General features: G+C 42.7%; 1 protein-coding gene across 7 annotated transcripts in view; it reads left to right on the top strand.

The window, feature by feature from the left end:
• Window positions 1-17,480, top strand: part of mpp4a (MAGUK p55 scaffold protein 4a) — an 80,819-nt gene extending 63,339 nt beyond the window's left edge. For 6 of the 7 annotated variants that reach the window (XM_060076425.1, XM_060076426.1, XM_060076423.1 and 3 more), the window contains 6 exons: window positions 13,410-13,448; window positions 13,806-13,982; window positions 14,212-14,473; window positions 14,910-15,018; window positions 15,272-15,406; window positions 15,661-17,480. In XM_060076425.1, the coding sequence (XP_059932408.1) occupies window positions 13,410-13,448; window positions 13,806-13,982; window positions 14,212-14,473; window positions 14,910-15,018; window positions 15,272-15,406; window positions 15,661-15,936 (998 nt within the window). In that variant the 3' untranslated portion in view covers window positions 15,937-17,480. The remainder of the gene's footprint in view (window positions 1-13,409; window positions 13,449-13,805; window positions 13,983-14,211; window positions 14,474-14,909; window positions 15,019-15,271; window positions 15,407-15,660) is intronic. The other variant, XM_060076427.1, reaches the window with a different exon arrangement.
• The last annotated feature ends 935 nt before the right edge of the window (window positions 17,481-18,415 follow it).

The following is an 18,415-nucleotide window of genomic DNA, read 5'->3' as shown; positions in this document are numbered from 1 at the left end:
GCGATGATCAATAACAGAGGGACGTCACTGATAAGGCGCCCCCCCACTCCTTCGCCTCCCTCCCCCCCTCCTCCCCACACGGCGCTCCAGTGGGCGCCGTGTGGGGAAGAAAAAGATAGGAACTTGTTTGTGGTTATTTTGTTTTACTTCAATCTCTATGCAAGTCTTTGTTTTATGTCAATATAACCAGTAAAAACGGAGTTATAAAGTTGATACTTTATAACTCCGTTAATAATCCAAAAGTTAATAAATTAATAATCCAAAAAAATTAATAAAGATTATTATCGTATCTGAATCGAGACTGAATCGTTCTACACAGTATTGCGATGCATCAAAGAATCGATTATTTTTCCCACCCCTATTGGTTACTGTACTCCAACAGTTCTAACAGAGTCTATTGTTTTGCATGTAAGCTTTTTGGTGAAGCTAGAGTTGCTGACACGCGCCTTGTAGTGGGGTATAATAACTGGCAGTGCCTTTCAAAGATACTGAAGCACCATGAAGCAAGTGTTTACCAAATAAATGCTTATCTGATGTGGAAAGAATTGGCATCCCGCTTATGCCTAGGTCAAATAGTGAATTGCAGAGAGCCTGTTGACTAGAGTGATCGACTGCATACTCTTCCTTACAGAAAGAAACCTGCCACTGAGGGGGACAAAATGCACACTTAGGACATCCTAGAAATTGACATTTTCTGGGTATCCTTGATCTCCTAGCACGGTATGATGTTACACTGGCAGAGCATCTTCGAAAGGCTGCCTCTAAAAAAACACCGGATATCTGTCCTGGTGCACTCAAAATGAATTTTTTGATTCGATATCAGAGTGTGTTTTAGGTCAAATTTGTGCCCAGGGGGGGGGGGGCGCCTGCTATGTGTCTGCATACCCCCCAGAAAGTAGGCAGTTGCGCCACTGTGTGCCAGTGTAACATCATACCGTGCTATAAGAGATCAAGGATACCCAGAAAATTACCATTTCTAGGATTTCCTAACCCTAGTTTCATGGTGCTTCAGTATCTTTGAAAGACACTGCCAGTTATTATACCCCACCACAGCCTATTTCATGCCACTGTGGAGTCCGTCCTCCTGTATGGCTGCGAAAGCTGGACCCTGACGCCCACCCTGCAGAAGTCCTTGGATGGGTGCTACACCAGGATGCTACGAGCAGTGCTGAATGTAGACCAGAATGCCCACATTAACAAAAAGGATCTGTACGGGCGGCTGCCGAGGCTCAACCAGAGGGTAGCATCCAGAAGGATGAAGCTGGCCGGCCACTGCCACAGACATCGGGAGCTCCCGGCCAGCAGGCTGGTCCTGTGGGAACCAACGCGCGGGCATCGATCGCGAGGATGTTCCGCGCTAACGTACGTGGACGTGCTTAAGAAAGATGCGGGAGCTGAAAGTTCTTCGGAGCTGGCCGGGTGTATGGAGAACCGAGAGGATTGGAGACTCCGATGGAAGCTCGTCTGAGGACGACCGAGAGAGACCACAAGGCGCGTGTCAGCAACTCTAGCTTCACCAAAAAGCTTACATGCAAAACAATAGACTCTGTTAGAACTGTTGGAGTACAGTAACCAATAGGGGTGGGAAAAATAATCGATTCTTTGATGCATCGCAATACTGTGTAGAACGATTCAGTCTCGATTCAGATACGATTAAATTTTTTGGATTATTAATTTATTAATTTTTGGATTATTAACGGAGTTATAAAGTATCAACTTTATAACTCCGTTTTTACTGGTCCTATTGACATAAAACAAAGACTTGCATAGAGATTGAAGTAAAACAAAATAACCACAAACAAGTTCCTTTATTTTTCTTGTTATGATCCGTTATATTGTAGGCTCCATTCTGATCAGTACACAGTTGCAAGGCAACAGTAACCTGTTGTTTTACTAGTAGTAGATTTAGCTAACCTGAATATTTACAAGCCTCCTCTAGATACAATGACATAAAAACGACTGTCTTTCAACCACTTTGAAAAGCATTCTTTCATCCCTGCGCCCCCTTTCTCCTTCCCAATCTTTCTTTTTCTATGTTGTGACCCCGAGGGCTTTCTTCTCTGCCTCTCCATATTGAGGTAGCCTACGTGTCATGAGATGACAATACGGTTCAAATGAAGACACTCTGGCTCTCGCCTCCAGGGCGTGGTCGAGGGGGCGCCCACTGGAGCGCCATGTGGGGAGGAGGGGAGGGAGGCGAAGGAGCGGGGGGGCGCCTTATCAGTGACGTCCCTCTGTTATTGATCATCGCGATATTCCATCGCTTTGGCGCCCCCTCTGGTGCGGCGCCCCTATGCGCCGCATATAGTGCATACTCACTTTTTGCGCCACTGGGTTTCCCGTACGTAGGGTAACCAGATGTCCTCTTTTGCCAGGACATACCCTCTTTTTGAGACACTTAAAAAAAAATGTGTGGCGGAATTTCTAAATCGTCCGGGATTTTATTAATTATAATTAATGTTCACATTGAATTTGCGTTGCGTTTCTCTGGGTCGTTCACAAACTAGTTAGGCTACGCCCTCCCCTAGAATACTCAAAGGCAGCATCAGTTCTGTTCGCTTTGCATTGGTGGAAGTGATAGGGGGAGTGGTTATGTAGAGCCTTCAGATTGGACGGTTTGACTTACTTAGTTACCGTCATGTTTTGCAGCCTATTTTATTTTAATTTTTTACCATTATTGTACTATAGGGACAAACATTAACAAATTGCTCCTACAGGGGATTGATACAGTTCTATCTGTTGAACATAAAGAAACACTTGGTCATACTTTACACACTTTACCACAGCATTGGCCTACTGAATGCCACAGATATATTTTAAGCATTAGACTGAATGCCACATAAATATATGATTAGGTTTTTGCACGTTTGCAACGTTTAAAAGTTCAGGGAAAAGTATAGCCTATGCCTCTACTGGTGTTGCTCAGACCAATAGCCTTTTGAGGCAGTGTTGTTTCTGAATATTAGTGTTAAGGGCCATTGATGCTTACTTTCATACATTAGTCACCATGTCTGCGGACACATTTGTATGCAGTCACATGTTAACATACCCCCCGCTGACAAAATCTCACTCTGAACTCAGTTCAAAACTTGAGAGCCCTGTATTCGGTTTTGGTTTACCACGCAATCGGATTCATCAACACAATTGCACTACATTACGGGTGTAGTGTTGAGGAGAGTATAGGACATCGTATCGCAAAAAATCACAAAGACATGATGTTGCAATCAATGTCTTTGCAACAACGTCATCTACGTTCTGGCTGCTACCTGTTTAAGGGACTGTCTACAAATTATACTCACAGACTGGTGGCAGAGACGTTACCATGGAATTGTTTCAGGAAATAGAAAAAACAAATCATTAAAAATACATTTTGTCATTCTGATTGTTGTAGTAGTTGCCAATGGTGCAGTACTGTATCAGCCTTCCTTTTACAATATAATTTCAGCTTGCTCACTGGGTAAATTGTCATGTTTTACTTAGTAACGTTGCAGAACATACATGGTACAAGTTTGTGTTGATCGCATGGTAAAGGGAATCATCTATTACAAATTATATGGTAAGAACCTGGTAATACCATGGAAACAAACAAGCCTTCCTTTTACAGTAGTTTCAGCTTGCTTACTGGGTAAATTGTCACGTTTTACTTAGTAACGTTGCAGAACATACATGTTACAAGTTTGTGTTGATTGAATGGAAAAGGGAATAATCTATTACAAATTATATGGTAAGAACCTGGTAATACCATGGAAACAAACAAGGCTTTATTTTACAGTACAGTTTCAGCTTACTTATTGGGTAAATTGTCATGTTTTACTTAGTGACGCTGCAGAACGTACATGGTACAAGTTCCAGTTTACTGCATGGACAATGGGATGTATCTATTACAAATTATAAGAACCTGGTAATACCATGGAAACAAACAAGGCTTCCTTTTACAGTACAATTTCAGCTTACTTACTGGGTAAATTGTCATCTTTTACCTAGTAGCGTTGCAGAAGGTACATGGTAGAAGTTCCAGTTTACTGCATGGACAATGGAATGTATCTATTACAAATTATATGGTAATAATGTGGTAACACCATGGAAACAAACGGCCTCGTACCCAGTATTTAAGAAGATGTACCATGACACTAGAGGAAAACTGTTACTGTTACTTACCTTGAGGTAGTTACCAGGTAAGTAATTCCATAGTTTCTAAGGTAAATCAAATAAACCCTTTCTAAATGGGTGTAGCTATGAATAATAACTAAGAAAAAGTAATTTATTGGAAAGTACTATGCTAATTTCTAGATAGTACATCATTAAACGTGGGCTGTTACCAACATGAACCTTGGATAAGTACAATTGTAATTTGAATTAATAGGTGTTTCTAAGAATTGGTTGCCTAATTTCCTAGGAAGAACACAATAATATCTGAGTTAGTACCAGGGCTTGAAAACGAAATTATTTTCGTGTACTTTGTACACGTCCCGCAAATTGAGACGTTGTCCCGCATTGTTATTAGGGCTGGCCTGAATTATTCGAATATTCAAATACTCGTTGGGAAAATTAGTATTCAAAGCTTAAATCAGTATTCGGAGCTTCGTTGTTTCACGTACGTGACGTTACCAGAGCGAGGGAGGCAAACTATAAGCGACACCAAGCAGAGAAGCAAGAGAGGTGGAGGAAGAATAGATATCTTGTTTCCCTTTACTTTATAACAACATTAGCGGAATCTCGGGAGGAAAAGAAATGCTTAGTGAAATGCTAACCTTAGCACAGTTGTTTGTTTACGTTCGCTGTACAGAGCTGCGCCAATTAACTGTGACTGGCTTGCTGCAGAGTGTGAGCGTCTTGCGAATACCCGGTCAATATAATGGATATAATATGGACACATAAGACAATCAATATTCGGTATTTGTTATGGATTTATTGTACAAATCCCCTGAAAAGATGCACGTTCCAGAATGGATTGAAAAGCTCCCGCAAGGGCTGAGACGGCAGAGGACAGCTGATTTGGTACGGAACCACAGCTGTTCGCTTCCACAGGGAAAAACTAAGTAACTCCAACTGACTTAGGCCTACTAATTAACGTTCAAAAGCTATTAAATCTTCAACAAAATATGCAGATACTGTCCAAATCGGTTCCAGGTAGTATATAGGGATTATTAATGTTGTTTTTGATGGTGTGTTTTTCTGGAATGAGTATTCGAATATTCGCTCGGAAAAACCAACGAGTATTCGAAGCCTGAAAAATGGCATTCAGGCAGCCCTAATTGTTATTGACAGTCAGACTCGATTTTTGAAATAAGGCAAGGCAAGGCAACTTTATTTATGTAGCACTTTTCATACACAAGGCAGACTCAAAGTGCTTCACATATAAACATTGTCATACAATTAAATAAAATAATAGGTAAGTAAAAGAAAAACATATGCAAAAAAATAGAAGTTAAGGCATTTTAGTATTAAAATAGAAAATAAAGGCAAAGTTAAAAAAGCTTTTTTAGAAAGTGCAATGTCTTTAAGATTTAGCAGAAAGCTATAGCGAACATAAAAGTCTTCAGTCTTGTTTTAAAGGTGCTCAGAGTTGGGGCAAGTCTTAAATCCTCTGGGAGTTTATTCCAGCTATTAGTTGCGTAGTAACTAAATCCTGCTTTCCCATGTTTTGTGTTTACTCTGGGGATAATTAACAGATTGGTCTCAGAGCTTCTTAGTGGTCTAAAAGGCTGATGTAGTGGAAGCATATCAGTTAAATATTTTGGGCCTAAACCATGTAGGGATTTATAGGTAAGCAACATGATTTTAAAATCAATTCTCTGACCTACAGGAAGCCAATGTAACGATTTCAGAATTGGTGTAATATGATCAAATTTTTTGGTCTTTGTTAGAACTCTAGCAGCAGCATTCTGAACAAGCTGAAGCTTCCTCAGAGTTTGTTTTGGGAAACCTGTAAGGAGACCATTGCAGTAATCAAGCTTACTAGTGATAAAGGCATGTACATGTTTTTGTAAGTCTTCGGTGGACATGAGCCCTCTAAGTCTTGCTACATTTTTAAGGTGATAGTATGCAGATTTTGTAACTGATTTGATGTGACTGTCAAAATGTAAATCTGAATCCATGATAACCCCTAGATTTCTGGCTTTGATTGAGGTTTTCAGGGACAGAGAGTGAAGGTGTTGGGTTACTTTAAGCCTTTCCGTTTTAGAACCAAATACAATTATCGTTGAAGGAAATTTCGGCACATCCATTCCTTCACTTGCTCAATGCACTGGCACAGCAGATCTATGGGCCGATAGTCATTTAGTGATAGCGATACATAGATTTGCGTGTCATCAGCATAGCAATGATGGTCAATATTGTTATTTTGCATGATTTGCCCTAGTGGGAGCATGTAGATGTTGAATAAAGAGGGTCCTAAGATCGAACCTTGTGGGACTCCACATGTCACGTTGGTTGATTCTGATACAAAGTCGCCAATGGAAACAAAGTAGTTCCTATTTTGTAGGTAGGACCTGAACCAATTTAAGACAGTGCCTGAAAGCCCCACCCAGTTTTCTAACCTTTCCAGAAGTAATGTATGGTCTACAGTGTCGAATGCAGCACTGAGGTCAAGTAGCATTAGTATTGAGGTTTTGCCAGAGTCTGTGTTAAGACGGATGTCGTTTACAACTTTAATAAGGGCGGTCTCAGTGCTGTGCAGGGGTCGAAATCCTGATTGGAAGGTGTCATAGCAACCAGTTGATGCCAGGAAGTGATTTAGTTGCTGGAGGACAACTTTCTCAATGATTTTACTTATGAAGGGTAGATTTGATATTGGTCTGTAGTTGTTAATAATAGAGGCATCTAGGCTCCGCTTTTTTAAAAGGGGTTTAATAACTGCAGTTTTCAAAGCTTTTGGGAAATTGCCTGATTGGAGAGAGTTGTTAACTATCTGCAATATGTCTACTGCTAGGCAGTCGAAAACATTCTTAAAGAGGTTGGTAGGTATAGTATCAAGGCAACAGGTGGATGGCTTTAGTTGTGTCACAGTTTCCACAAGATTTTGAGAGTCTATAACATTAAAGCATGCCATCCTTGCCACGTAATTTTTGCCTGAACAGGGTGGTAGTCCAACATTTTTGTTTGACGTGGAGATATTGATGGCGCGTCTGATACCTTCAATTTTATCAATATAAAAAGCTGCAAACTCATTGCATTTCTGCGTGGAATGGAGATCAGGTGGAATTTCTGTTGGGGGGTTGGTCAGTCTGTCAACAGTTGCAAAAAGGGTTTTTGCATTATTAGTGTTGGTTTTAATGATATTGGAGAAAAATGTTTCTCTAGCATTTTTTAAGTCTAAATTGTAGGCACGGAGGCTCTCTTTATAGATATCATGGTGAATATGAAGTTTTGTTTTACGCCAGATGCGTTGAACCTTCCTGCATTCCTTTTTCTGTGCTGTTACAGAAGCAGCTTTTCTCCAGGGTGTCTTTTGCTTTCCAGAAATCGTTTTAACCTTATAAGGTGCAATGACATCTATGACTTTCAAAATTTTCAAATTAAAGTTTTCTACAAGATCATCAGCAGAACATGGGTTTAGAGGTGGTAGCAAGGAGATGGCCTTTTTAAAAAGTACATTAGAATCTTCATTGATATACCGTTTTTTGACAGTGTTTGATTTTGTCTGTATGTCGGGAATAAAAGATATGTTAAAGAAAACACAAAAGTGGTCAGACAAGGAAGGATCAGTCACAGAGAGATCAGAAACATTGAGGCCCTTTGTGATAACCAGGTCTAGAGTATGCCCCTTACAATGAGTAGCCTCTTTCACATGTTGAGACAGTTCAAATGTGTCCAAAATGGCAAAAGGTTTTTTTGCACACTTGTCATTCAAATCATCAGTATGAAAATTGAAGTCACCAGTTATAACTAGACAGTCAAATTCTGTGGAGATGCTAGACAATAATTCTGTGAAGTCATCGAAAAAATTTGCAGAATATGTGGGTGGCCTGTAAATAATTAATAGGAGAACTCTGGGGGAGCATTTCAATACAGCACTACGGTATTCGAACGATGGAAAATCACCAAATAACATCTGTTTCCCCTGAAATACATTTTTAAATATAGCAGCAACCCCTCCACCTCTTTTTCCAGATCTACATGCATCAAAAAAGTTATAGTTGGGAGGAGCTGTCTCTATCAGAACGGTTGCACTGTTAATTTGTTCCAGCCATGTTTCCAGTTTTAATCCAGTTTAGAAGTGGTAATAAAATCATTAACTAAAAATGATTTGTTATTAAGAGACCTCACATTAAGTAGAGCCATCCTGATGGTGTTGTTGATAGGCTTTAAGGTTGTTTTTGGTTTGGAGGCAATAGATATGAGATTTGTGAGGTTAGCAGTGTGTCTAAGTTTCCCTTTGTTTACTCTCTTAGTGGTTACAGCATGAATGCGAAAGTTGCCCTGCTTTGACGTAGGCAACCTTGGGTTCAGCAGATTATGTGAAACTTCCTTTATACTGTGTCTACGGCTGAACCCTTTTTTGTCTCAGTAATACTCAGGACTACTATCAGTATAGGGGGGGGGGCTGGGGCGCCCCCCCTATAGATTATAAAACACTTATAAAATAAGTGTTTTATAATCTGGCCTTTATCAAATAGCTGTGTGTAGACAGCAGTGAGGGCTGTCATCAGGGAGCGGGCGGGCTGACTGATCATGTCAATGAAACTTGGACGCGGACGCAGGTTAAGGGCACGCCCACCAACAAGAAACAATGCAAAGGCGATATAGTGGACTCAGTTAATTTAGCTCACGTTACCTTTGTCGAAGATAGAGCTCAGTGCAACTGTTGCTTCCAAATCGCCTCTCGCCAGGGTGGTGGTGGGAATTTGTGACAACTGATCTTAGCGGACGGCGAAGTGCACGCGGCAACCGGAAATATATATATTTTTTCATGAAATAGGCTATGCTTTTGTGACATCTGATTGCTCCGGGCTCGCCATTTCTGCTGCTTCATCGAATCTGTTTGCTGTGTGCGTTTGCGTGGCGCGCGTGTCCTGGCTTTTGTGTAAAAACACTGGCTTCGATTGGCTACCATGAAACCAAGACCACAACCATCATCCCTGTTCCAAAGAAGAGCCCACCAAGCTGCCTGAATGACTACAGACCAGTAGCACTCACTCCAATCATTATGAAGTGCTTTGAGAGAGTGGTGCTGACCAACATTCAGAGCAGCATACCAGACACCCTGGACCCCCTGCAATATGCCTACCGGAACAACAGGTCCACCTCTGATGCTGTCGCTGCTGTTCTCCACTATTCCCTCTCCCATCTGGAAAATAAAGACTCCTACATCAGGACGCTCTTTGTGGATTACAGCTCCGCCTTCAATACAGTCATCCCCCACAAACTCACAGACAAACTGTCTATACTAGGTCTGCACCCCACCATCTGTGACTGGCTCCAGGACTTTCTGACTGGCAGTTCCCCAATCTGTCAGGATTGGAAATAGGACTTCAGCCAGCATCATCACAAACATTGGCACGCCACAGGGCTGCGTGTTCAGCCCCATACTCTACACCCTGTTCACACATGACTGTGTCGCCTCACACATAGACAGCACCATCCTGAAGTTTGCAGACGACACCGCAGTGATAGGACGCATCACGGGCAGGGACGAAGCGGCCTACAGGAGGGAGGTGGCCAGTCTGGTGTCATGGTGTGAGGACAATAACCTCACCCTCAACAAGGACAAGACCAAGGAGATGATAGTGGGCTTGAGGAAGAAAAGGAGTCCTCATCGGCCACTGTTCATCGGGGAGCTTGAAGTAGAGAGGGTGAGCAGCTTCATGTACCTCGGCGTCCACATCAGCGACGACCTCACTTGGACACTCAACACCACACAGCTGGTTAAGAAATCTTAACAGCGGCTGTACTTCCTGAGGAGGCTGAGGAAGTTTGGCATGTCGCTTGAGATCCTCAGAAACTTCTACAGCTGCATTGTTGAGAGCATCTTGACCGGCTGTATCACCGTCTGGTATGGCAGCACTTCCGCTTTGGACCGCAGACGACTGCAGAGAGTGGTAAAGACTGCAGAGAGGATCATCAGAACCCCACTGCCCTCTCTGCAGAGCATCTACCACTGCAGAGTCCACAGGAGAGCTGCCTCCATACTCAAGGACCCCACCCACCCCCAGCATGGACTGTTTACATTTCTACCCTCAGGACGGAGGTACAGAAGTATGAAGTCCAAAACATCAAGACTGAAGAACTCTTTCTTCCCCACTGCCCTCAGACTCCTTAACAACAGATAGGAGTCTGTTGTTAAGGAGTATTCTACCTCAGGACTGCCGCAGCTGTTTACATTTTGCTCACGCACTTTGGCTTTCTTGGATTTGCACCATTCCGTTTTATTTATTTATTTATTTATTTATTTATTTATTTATTTATTTATTTATTTATTTATTTATTTATTTATTTATTTATTTATTTATTTATTTATTTATCTATTTATTTATTTATTTATTTATTTTAACTTAAATGTATTATTTCTTTTATCTATCTATCTTGTAAAAACATCTTGGCATTCAGTCTGTGGAAACAAAGGAAGAATTTCATTGTACAACTGACAACATCTCTTTTGTGCATATGACAATAAACACTTTGAATTGAATTGAATGAAACATGACTCTGCCTTAGCCAATCATAATCGCTTATCGCGTTGTCAACCCACCCGGTCTCCTCACTAGTAGTTTGTGTTTGGAGCCAGGGGTGCGTTTGGATTACTCAGTTCATTCAATCAATTCATAGTAACGCACTGCATTTATCGTACAGTAACGGTAACGGCATTGTAACAACGGAAATAGTAATTAGTTAGATTACTCCGTTACTGAAAAAATAACGCTGTTCTTTTAAACGGCGTTATTACCAACACTGATAATGAATATATATATATATATATATATATATATATATATATACCTGTGTATATTCTGCGTGTATATTCTGAGAAACACTCCAATCCAAAATACATGGGTTTACATTTCGCTCTGTGCAGTACGAATAATGTCGGACAATCGTGCTCTCGGACACGATTCAATAGATTACTTTCTGTGAGCGTGAGAACGAAAGGTTTTTGAGGAGGTCTACTTTAAAAAATGGGGAAATTAGAGTATCCCTAATACACTACATTTACCCTTTAATGTCTTTGTTGTTTTGATACATACATTAGTAGAGGGTGGACTGTACTATCTCCGCACACACCTTCTGTGGTCAAAGAAAATATCCCAATAGAAAGGCTGGTTTGAATTTCATTCTGTGTAGAACGAAATAAGTCTGACAATCGTGCTCTGGGGCACGATTCAATAGATTACTTTTCGTGAGCATGAGAACGAAATGTTTTCGAGGTGGTCTGCTGTAAAAAAACGGGGAAATCAGAGTATCCCTAGTACACTACATTTACCCTTTGATGCATATATTGTTTTGACACAAACATAAGTAGAGGGCGCATTGTACTATCTGCGCCCACCCCTTCTGAAGCCTCTCTCTCTCTCTCTCCCTCCCTCTCTCTCTTTCTCTCTCACTCTCATTTCGTTCTGTTGAGCACGATAATTGTCTGAGAAACGCGCGTTCTGTGGAGGACGTTCGTATACATTTTTGAGGAGGTCTGCTTAAAAAATCGGAATATTGACTTATAAATAACTAGAGGGTGCACTGTACTGTCTGTGCACTCTCTCTCTCGTCTGAAAAACACTCTGATTCAAATTGCATTGGTTTACATTTCTTTCTGTGTAGCACGAAAACATCAGATATTTTTAATCATTTATTTTCAGTTTTATGAGAAGGTCTGCTGCAAAAATGGAAATATTGACATACATATACTGTAACTAGAGGGTGCACTGTACTATCTGAGCACACCCCTTCTGAAGCCTGCCTCGCTCTCTCTCTCTCTCTCTCTCTCTCTCTCTCTCTCTCTCTCTCTCTCTCTCTCTCTCTCTCTCTCTCTCTCTCTCTCTCTCTCTCTCTCTCTTTATCTCTCTCTCGCGTTTCGTTCTGTGGAGCACGTCCGTTTCAGTTTTTGAGGTGGTCTGCTTAAAAAATCGGAAATATTGACATAAATATAACTAGAGGGTGCACTGTACTGTCTGCGCACACACTCTCTCTCTCTCGTCTGAAAAACGCTCCCATTCAAAATCCATTGGTTTACATTTCGTTCTGTGTAGCACGAAAACATCGGAGAAACACTCCCATTCAGAATGCATTGGTTTACATTTCGTTCTGTGTAGCACAAAAAGTCGGACAATCGTGCTTTGGGACACAATTCAATAGATTAACGTTTCTGAGCATGAGCACGAAATTGCATGATACCGGGTTGCATAGTATGATAGTATCTTGGTCTACTCACCAATAAACCAAATCAAATACTACAGCCTACGGACCAATAACATCAAAATCGAGAGTGTCGAGAGTCCACCTCGACACTGCATAGCCACCCACCCCCTTCTGGCCACCATTGTACACTGTATTGTGTTGTTTTGTGTTGTATTGTATTGTATTATAGTACTTAACTGTGTAGCAACTGCAGTAGCTGCTATCATTGCTGAAACACGGGGAATTGGTTAGCCTAGCAATTGTTGTACTTGCACTTGGTTCTATGAACATCCTTTCTGTACCGACAGCGATATATTGATGCACTTCTTATGATAAATGTACTTATTGTAAGTCGCTTTGAATAAAAGCGTCTGCTAAATTCCCTAAATGTAAATGTAAATAACATGTAAAGTTGCTTTCCTTATAGCCTACATACGCGATTGATAAGCTTCTATTTAAGCACATTCTTGACTGATATACTGTTATTTCACTTTCTATTGACAAATGTAGGCTACTTATTATTTGTCGCTTTGGCTAAAAGCATCGACTGAATGGTTAAAACATAAATTTAGTGCATTAGGTATACATAGGTCGATACAGGTTACAATGAACACAACCGTACTAGACAAAAGTCCAATAAAACACATAATCGGTACCTATACAGATACAACAAAAATTTAGCCAAGCTCACACATAATACCCAATACTGAAATTCATCATCTTATTCAAAGTGCCAATTGCAGCATTTATAAAATAATCCTTTGATTAGCTATTTTGTAGCATATACCACCCTTACATCAAGTTGTAAACCATATGTATTTGGAATTAGGGAACAGTATCATACGAACAGTAAAGGTAGAGCCTCTTCAGGTCTTTTGTGGGAGGAAGAACAAGAAGATTTATTCAGATGGTTGACCTTTAAATATAAGTAAACGCTCTACTTGGTGAAAGACCCATTCCTCCGCCACTAGTTCCTCCATTATCTGATATCGTCGCTCTTTACACGTCTCTATTACGTCGTAACCGATGAAGATTTAATTAATTGCTGCCATTGATTCCTGTGATATTTATTGTTTCCACAGATGAAGCTGAATCAGATGTAATTAATGGACTCTACCTGGGTAAGCTGATTGTTGTTAAGGTAGTTGGTCAAGTTCTGCCGTTGTATGCTGTTGAAAGTTCTAAAGTATGAAGGAGGATATAGATTAAGATATAGAATGTTCTGCTAATAATGCTCTCTATAAGGTTCTGCAGTGTAATGTTCTATAGCAGGTTCTGTAGTGTGATTTTCTCTAGAAGGTTCTGCAGTGTGTTGTTTTCTAAAGGTTCTGTAGGTGAATGTTCTCTAGAAGGTTCTGCAGTGTGATGTTCTCTACATGGTTCTGCAGTGTGATGTTTTCTAGAAAGTTCTGCAGTGTGACATTCTCTAGAAGGTTCTGCAGTGTGTGCATACTCAGTGAGTCCTCTGTGTGCGCCAGCGGGGTTCCGGCGGAGCCTCCGTCTGTGGCGGAGGATGGCCTACAGGGGGTGTCGTCTCTCCTGCTCCTCCTGCTACTCCTGCTCCCCGCACAGCACCTCCCTATCCAACCCTTATGAGGAGGTGGTCCTCTACCAGCGCTCCCCCCAGGAGAACCCCCGCCTCATTGTTCTTGTGGGTGAGACTTTCTCCTGCTCTGGACTGGTATCTACTGTTTATCCCTGGTCTGGACTAGTCTATACTTGGTTAAACTAGTCCAGCTGACCCTTCGGTTTCTATTGGTACTACTACTTCTGGTTTTATATTGGGCTCCAATAGTCTCTAATAGTTCTCTCTGCTGTTCTCTACTGGTATCTAATGATCTCTACTGTACTGGCCCGACCAACTTCTGGTTTGTGGTTCTGCAGGAACTTCAGGGGTCGGAGTGAATGAACTGAGGAAGAATCTCATCAGGATGAAGCCCTCCTTATTCAAGGGTCCCATACCACGTCTGTACTCGCTTCCCACCTTGTATCATGGACCCCTTTACCATCTCTATACCCTCCGTATTACCTGCTGTGTCTGTGTGTCATTAGATACCACCCGACCAATGAGAGAAGGGGAACAGACAGGGAGAGAGTACCACTTTGTCACCAGAGAGCTGTTTGAGTACATGGTCTGCAACAACAGGTACTCACCCAATTACAGTCACATCGACTGCTTCTTTGTTTCCATACTTGGATGTCTGTGTCCATTTGGTTTGTTTTTCATCTGTAGCATTGTGTTCTGTATTTATTATTTGAAATTGTGGACAGGAATAAAGAATTCATGAGTGTGTGTGTGAGTGTGTGTGTTTCTCTGTGTGTGTGTGTGTGTGTGTGTGTTTCTCTGTGTATGTTTCTCTCTGTCTGTTTGTTTCTCTATGTGCGTGTTTCTATGTGTGTGTGTGTGTGTGTGTGTGTGTGTGTGTGTGTGTGTGTGTGTGTGTGTGTATATGTGTGTGTGCGTTGCTCTATGTCTGTGTGTCTGTGTGTGTGTGTGTGTGTGTGTGTGTGTGTGTGTGTGTGTGTGTGTGTGTGTGTGTGTGTGTGTGTGTGTGTGTGTGTGTGTGTGTGTGTGTGTGTAGGTTCCTGGAGTATGGGCTCTGCAGGGGCCACCTGTACGGGACCAGCAGCGATGCCATCAGAGAGGTGCTGAGGAAAGGCAGGATCTGCATCATCGACGCTGAGCCTCATGTGAGACCAATCCTCTGGGCCAAGGGAGCCGCTCTCCTGCCCCTAGTGGCCACTCCAGACACACCACACCCTGAAGCAGAGATGAGGGATACGTTGTTTATATCCATGAACCTTCTGATAGATAATACAGCACGATCTTCAATAGGCTGTATTAATATGGAGAACTGAATGCTGCCAATTGAATATAGAATAATCCATTGTTTGTGTTCCTTCGTCTATGTGTCTGCATGCGTGTGGTGTGTCTGTGTGTAAGAGTCTCCATGCGCTGCGCAGCAGGAAGTTGAAGCCCTACGTGATCTTCATCCGACCCCCAGAGCGTGACGTCCTGAGACTGACCCGGCAGCACGCCCGCATCCTCACCTCCTGCTGCAGCTGCAGAGCCTATACCGTAACACACACACACACACACACACACACACACACACACACACACACACACACACACACACACACACACACACACACACACACACACACACACACACACACACACACACACGCGCACACACACACGCACACGCACACTATCTTACTATCAGCTCGCTCATTTCATTTCTCCCCCATTTCTCCTCCTTTCCCTTTACATCCTCCCATCTCCTCCTCCTCTCATTCCTCTCCTGCTCCTCCTCTCTCCTGGTGCAGGAGGAGGACTATGAGGAGCTGGAGGAGGCGTCAGGGCTGATGGAGATGAAGTACCGCCAGCTATTCGACCGGACGGTGGAGAACGGAAGGCTGGAGGAGGCGACGGCGGAGCTGCTCTCTGTCATCCAGGAGGCGCAGGAGGAGGAGCAGTGGGTCCCTGCTCCCTGGAGTGTCCCAGAAGAGTCCAGACGGGAGGAGCGGAGGGACAAGGGGATCCGGGAGGAGCGGAGAGGAGGTCTGACCTACACCATGGACTACACCAGCGATGTGTACTAGGAGGAATACCTTATGGCCGTCGCACTCCGGCGAGCCGTCCACTGGCATGCAACCTTATATCAGTTCTGAAACATCATTTCTAACGTGAGCGCTCTGACCCGAAGCTCATTCCAGCTCTGCTCAAAAGCTTGTCGCACCGTGCGGCGCCATGAAACACAGAACAAGCCCTCGAATCAAACCAAACGGCGTGTTTTGTCCTTTCTACGAAGCAGTGGTCCGTGGCTCGTCTGGTGTGCCACCAGCTTTAACTCAGACAGAGATAGTCAGTTCACCTTTTCGCTAACATATGCAAGAAAAACTCCAGTTAAGCACAATAACTGCTTTTAAACTGAGGAGTTCACATGCAGTGAGGTGAAGCCGTACATAAAGACTGGGGGCTTACGCTAACGTTACGCCAGAGGTTGGAAGCTGCAGATGCATGGTTCAAAAACCAAACACAAACTGCAGCATTTGACTCAAGCCATGTTTCCACCCAAAACGACGCATTACTTTTGGTCCACGGAACTGCCTTTCAGGGAACTGGAAGGTTCTTTCGGCCCCTTGAATGAAGACCCTCTTAAGTTAGGAAGATTAAGCTCCTTAACATCAGATATATAACGACAAGGACATGACAAATTGAGTAACTTAACATCAGGTATATAAGGACAAGGACATGAACAATTATTTCCCTTTACATCAGGTATATAACGAATAAAGGACATTACAAAGCGAGAAATAATGAGAGAACAATCATTGCATCATCGGTTACGACGTGAATATGCAGCATTTTCCAGAGTTTAACTGGACGGACCCTGAAGCTCATACAGCCAGAGTGTGTGTTGAGTGTAGAGTGCATGCTCCTGTGGGTTTAGCCGATGATCATAGAGCTAGTTTTAAATCCAGTTTGCAGGACAAGGGGGACTATGACCAATAGCGTGAGTGCGTTCTGTTATTCATCCATATTTTGGAGTCAATCTTTTTTTAGGTTGATTCCCTGCTCAATAACTAAAAGTAGTCTATTCCTCTTTCGGAGGACTGTAGCGATACAAATGCCCATCTTCATTTTATTGAATGAAACGCACGTAACAGATAGTGATAATTATAGGTCTATGATGGTAGTTTACCACTCGGGATGATCAATACATATAACAGATATTGATAACTATAGGTCTATGATGGTAATTTACCACTATGATTTAAATTACCACTACTACAGATTTTTTACATTTGAGGGCATTTAGCAGACGCTTTTATCCAAAGCGACTTACATCACATTGAAACACCAACGGCAGAGTCAACCATGCAAGGTGACAGCCAGCTCGTCAGGAGCAGTTAGGGTAAAGTGTCTTGCTCAGGGACACATCAACACTCTGGGGAGCTGGGGACTAGCAACCTTTCGGTTACAAGACAACTGCTCTACCTCCTGAGCTAACACCGACTCCTCACACACACACACACACACACACACACACACACACACACACACACACACACACACACACACACACACACACACACACACACACACACACACACACACACACACACACACACACACACACACACATCAGCTCGCTCATTTCATTTCTCCCCCATTTATTCTCCTTTCCCTTAACCTCCTCCTATCCACGTCAGCGCTAACGTCAGCGCTAACGTCAACGCTAGCGTCACCGCTGCCTGAACGTCGTAAAAGTAGACCAATTTGACGGTAAAAAACACCCAATCTGGCAAGACTGCCTGCACGGCCCCCGCGCTCTAATCTCAGCATAAATCACTGAGACCAGCTGAAAACGAAGCCGATATGGAACTTAAACTGTGATTCTGAAAAAAGTATAAAGATTATCGGAATTTGGTTTTCCGATTAATGAAGAGTTTACCACTATGGATGATCAATACATATTACAGATATGTAAACAATCAGAGTTCCTAGAGTGCTACCCCCCCGAGCAGGGACCTTTTGAGGGGTAAAATAATGTCCCTGGAACTTAATTGAAGATTCCTGTGATGGAAATTTACGTTGCACATTTTCAAGTAAGCAATTCCTGTCCATTTCATGTCCAACTCATCGGTTTAGATTGTATTCAGGAGCATCAGGACATAAGCTAAGGCCTACTGATACGGCCGAACAATAGCCACACGAGGGTCCGGTTCCCGTGGTGCTACCTTTCCTCCCAACCGGAGCGCACTTCCAACCAAGTGTCTTCATTGGAAACCCGGGACGGGTTTGCTCACAACATTAAAGTACCGTTGAATACTCTTGCTCTACCACAAATTAGAATGCACACGGAATTGCATCAGGAATTCAAGCTCTGTTGAAAATAGATGTCCAGGGGACAAAGCAACTGTCTCTGGGACCACAGACAGTGGTGTACTGGCCGCTGGGCTTACTGGGACAGATCTCGCTGGGCCACAGCATCGTCAGCCCTGTTCCAGGAATGCCTTAAGCATTTTGACTCAAGTTGTGCAGCAGTGAGACAGCGGACGAAAGCAATGAACGATC

This window comes from Gadus macrocephalus, chromosome 16 (genome assembly GCF_031168955.1).
Source record: "Gadus macrocephalus chromosome 16, ASM3116895v1".
In the NCBI taxonomy this organism is placed as follows: Eukaryota; Metazoa; Chordata; class Actinopteri; order Gadiformes; family Gadidae; genus Gadus; species Gadus macrocephalus.
Note: the sequence above shows the minus strand (reverse complement) of the source record. Positions and strands in the feature narration are given on the sequence as shown.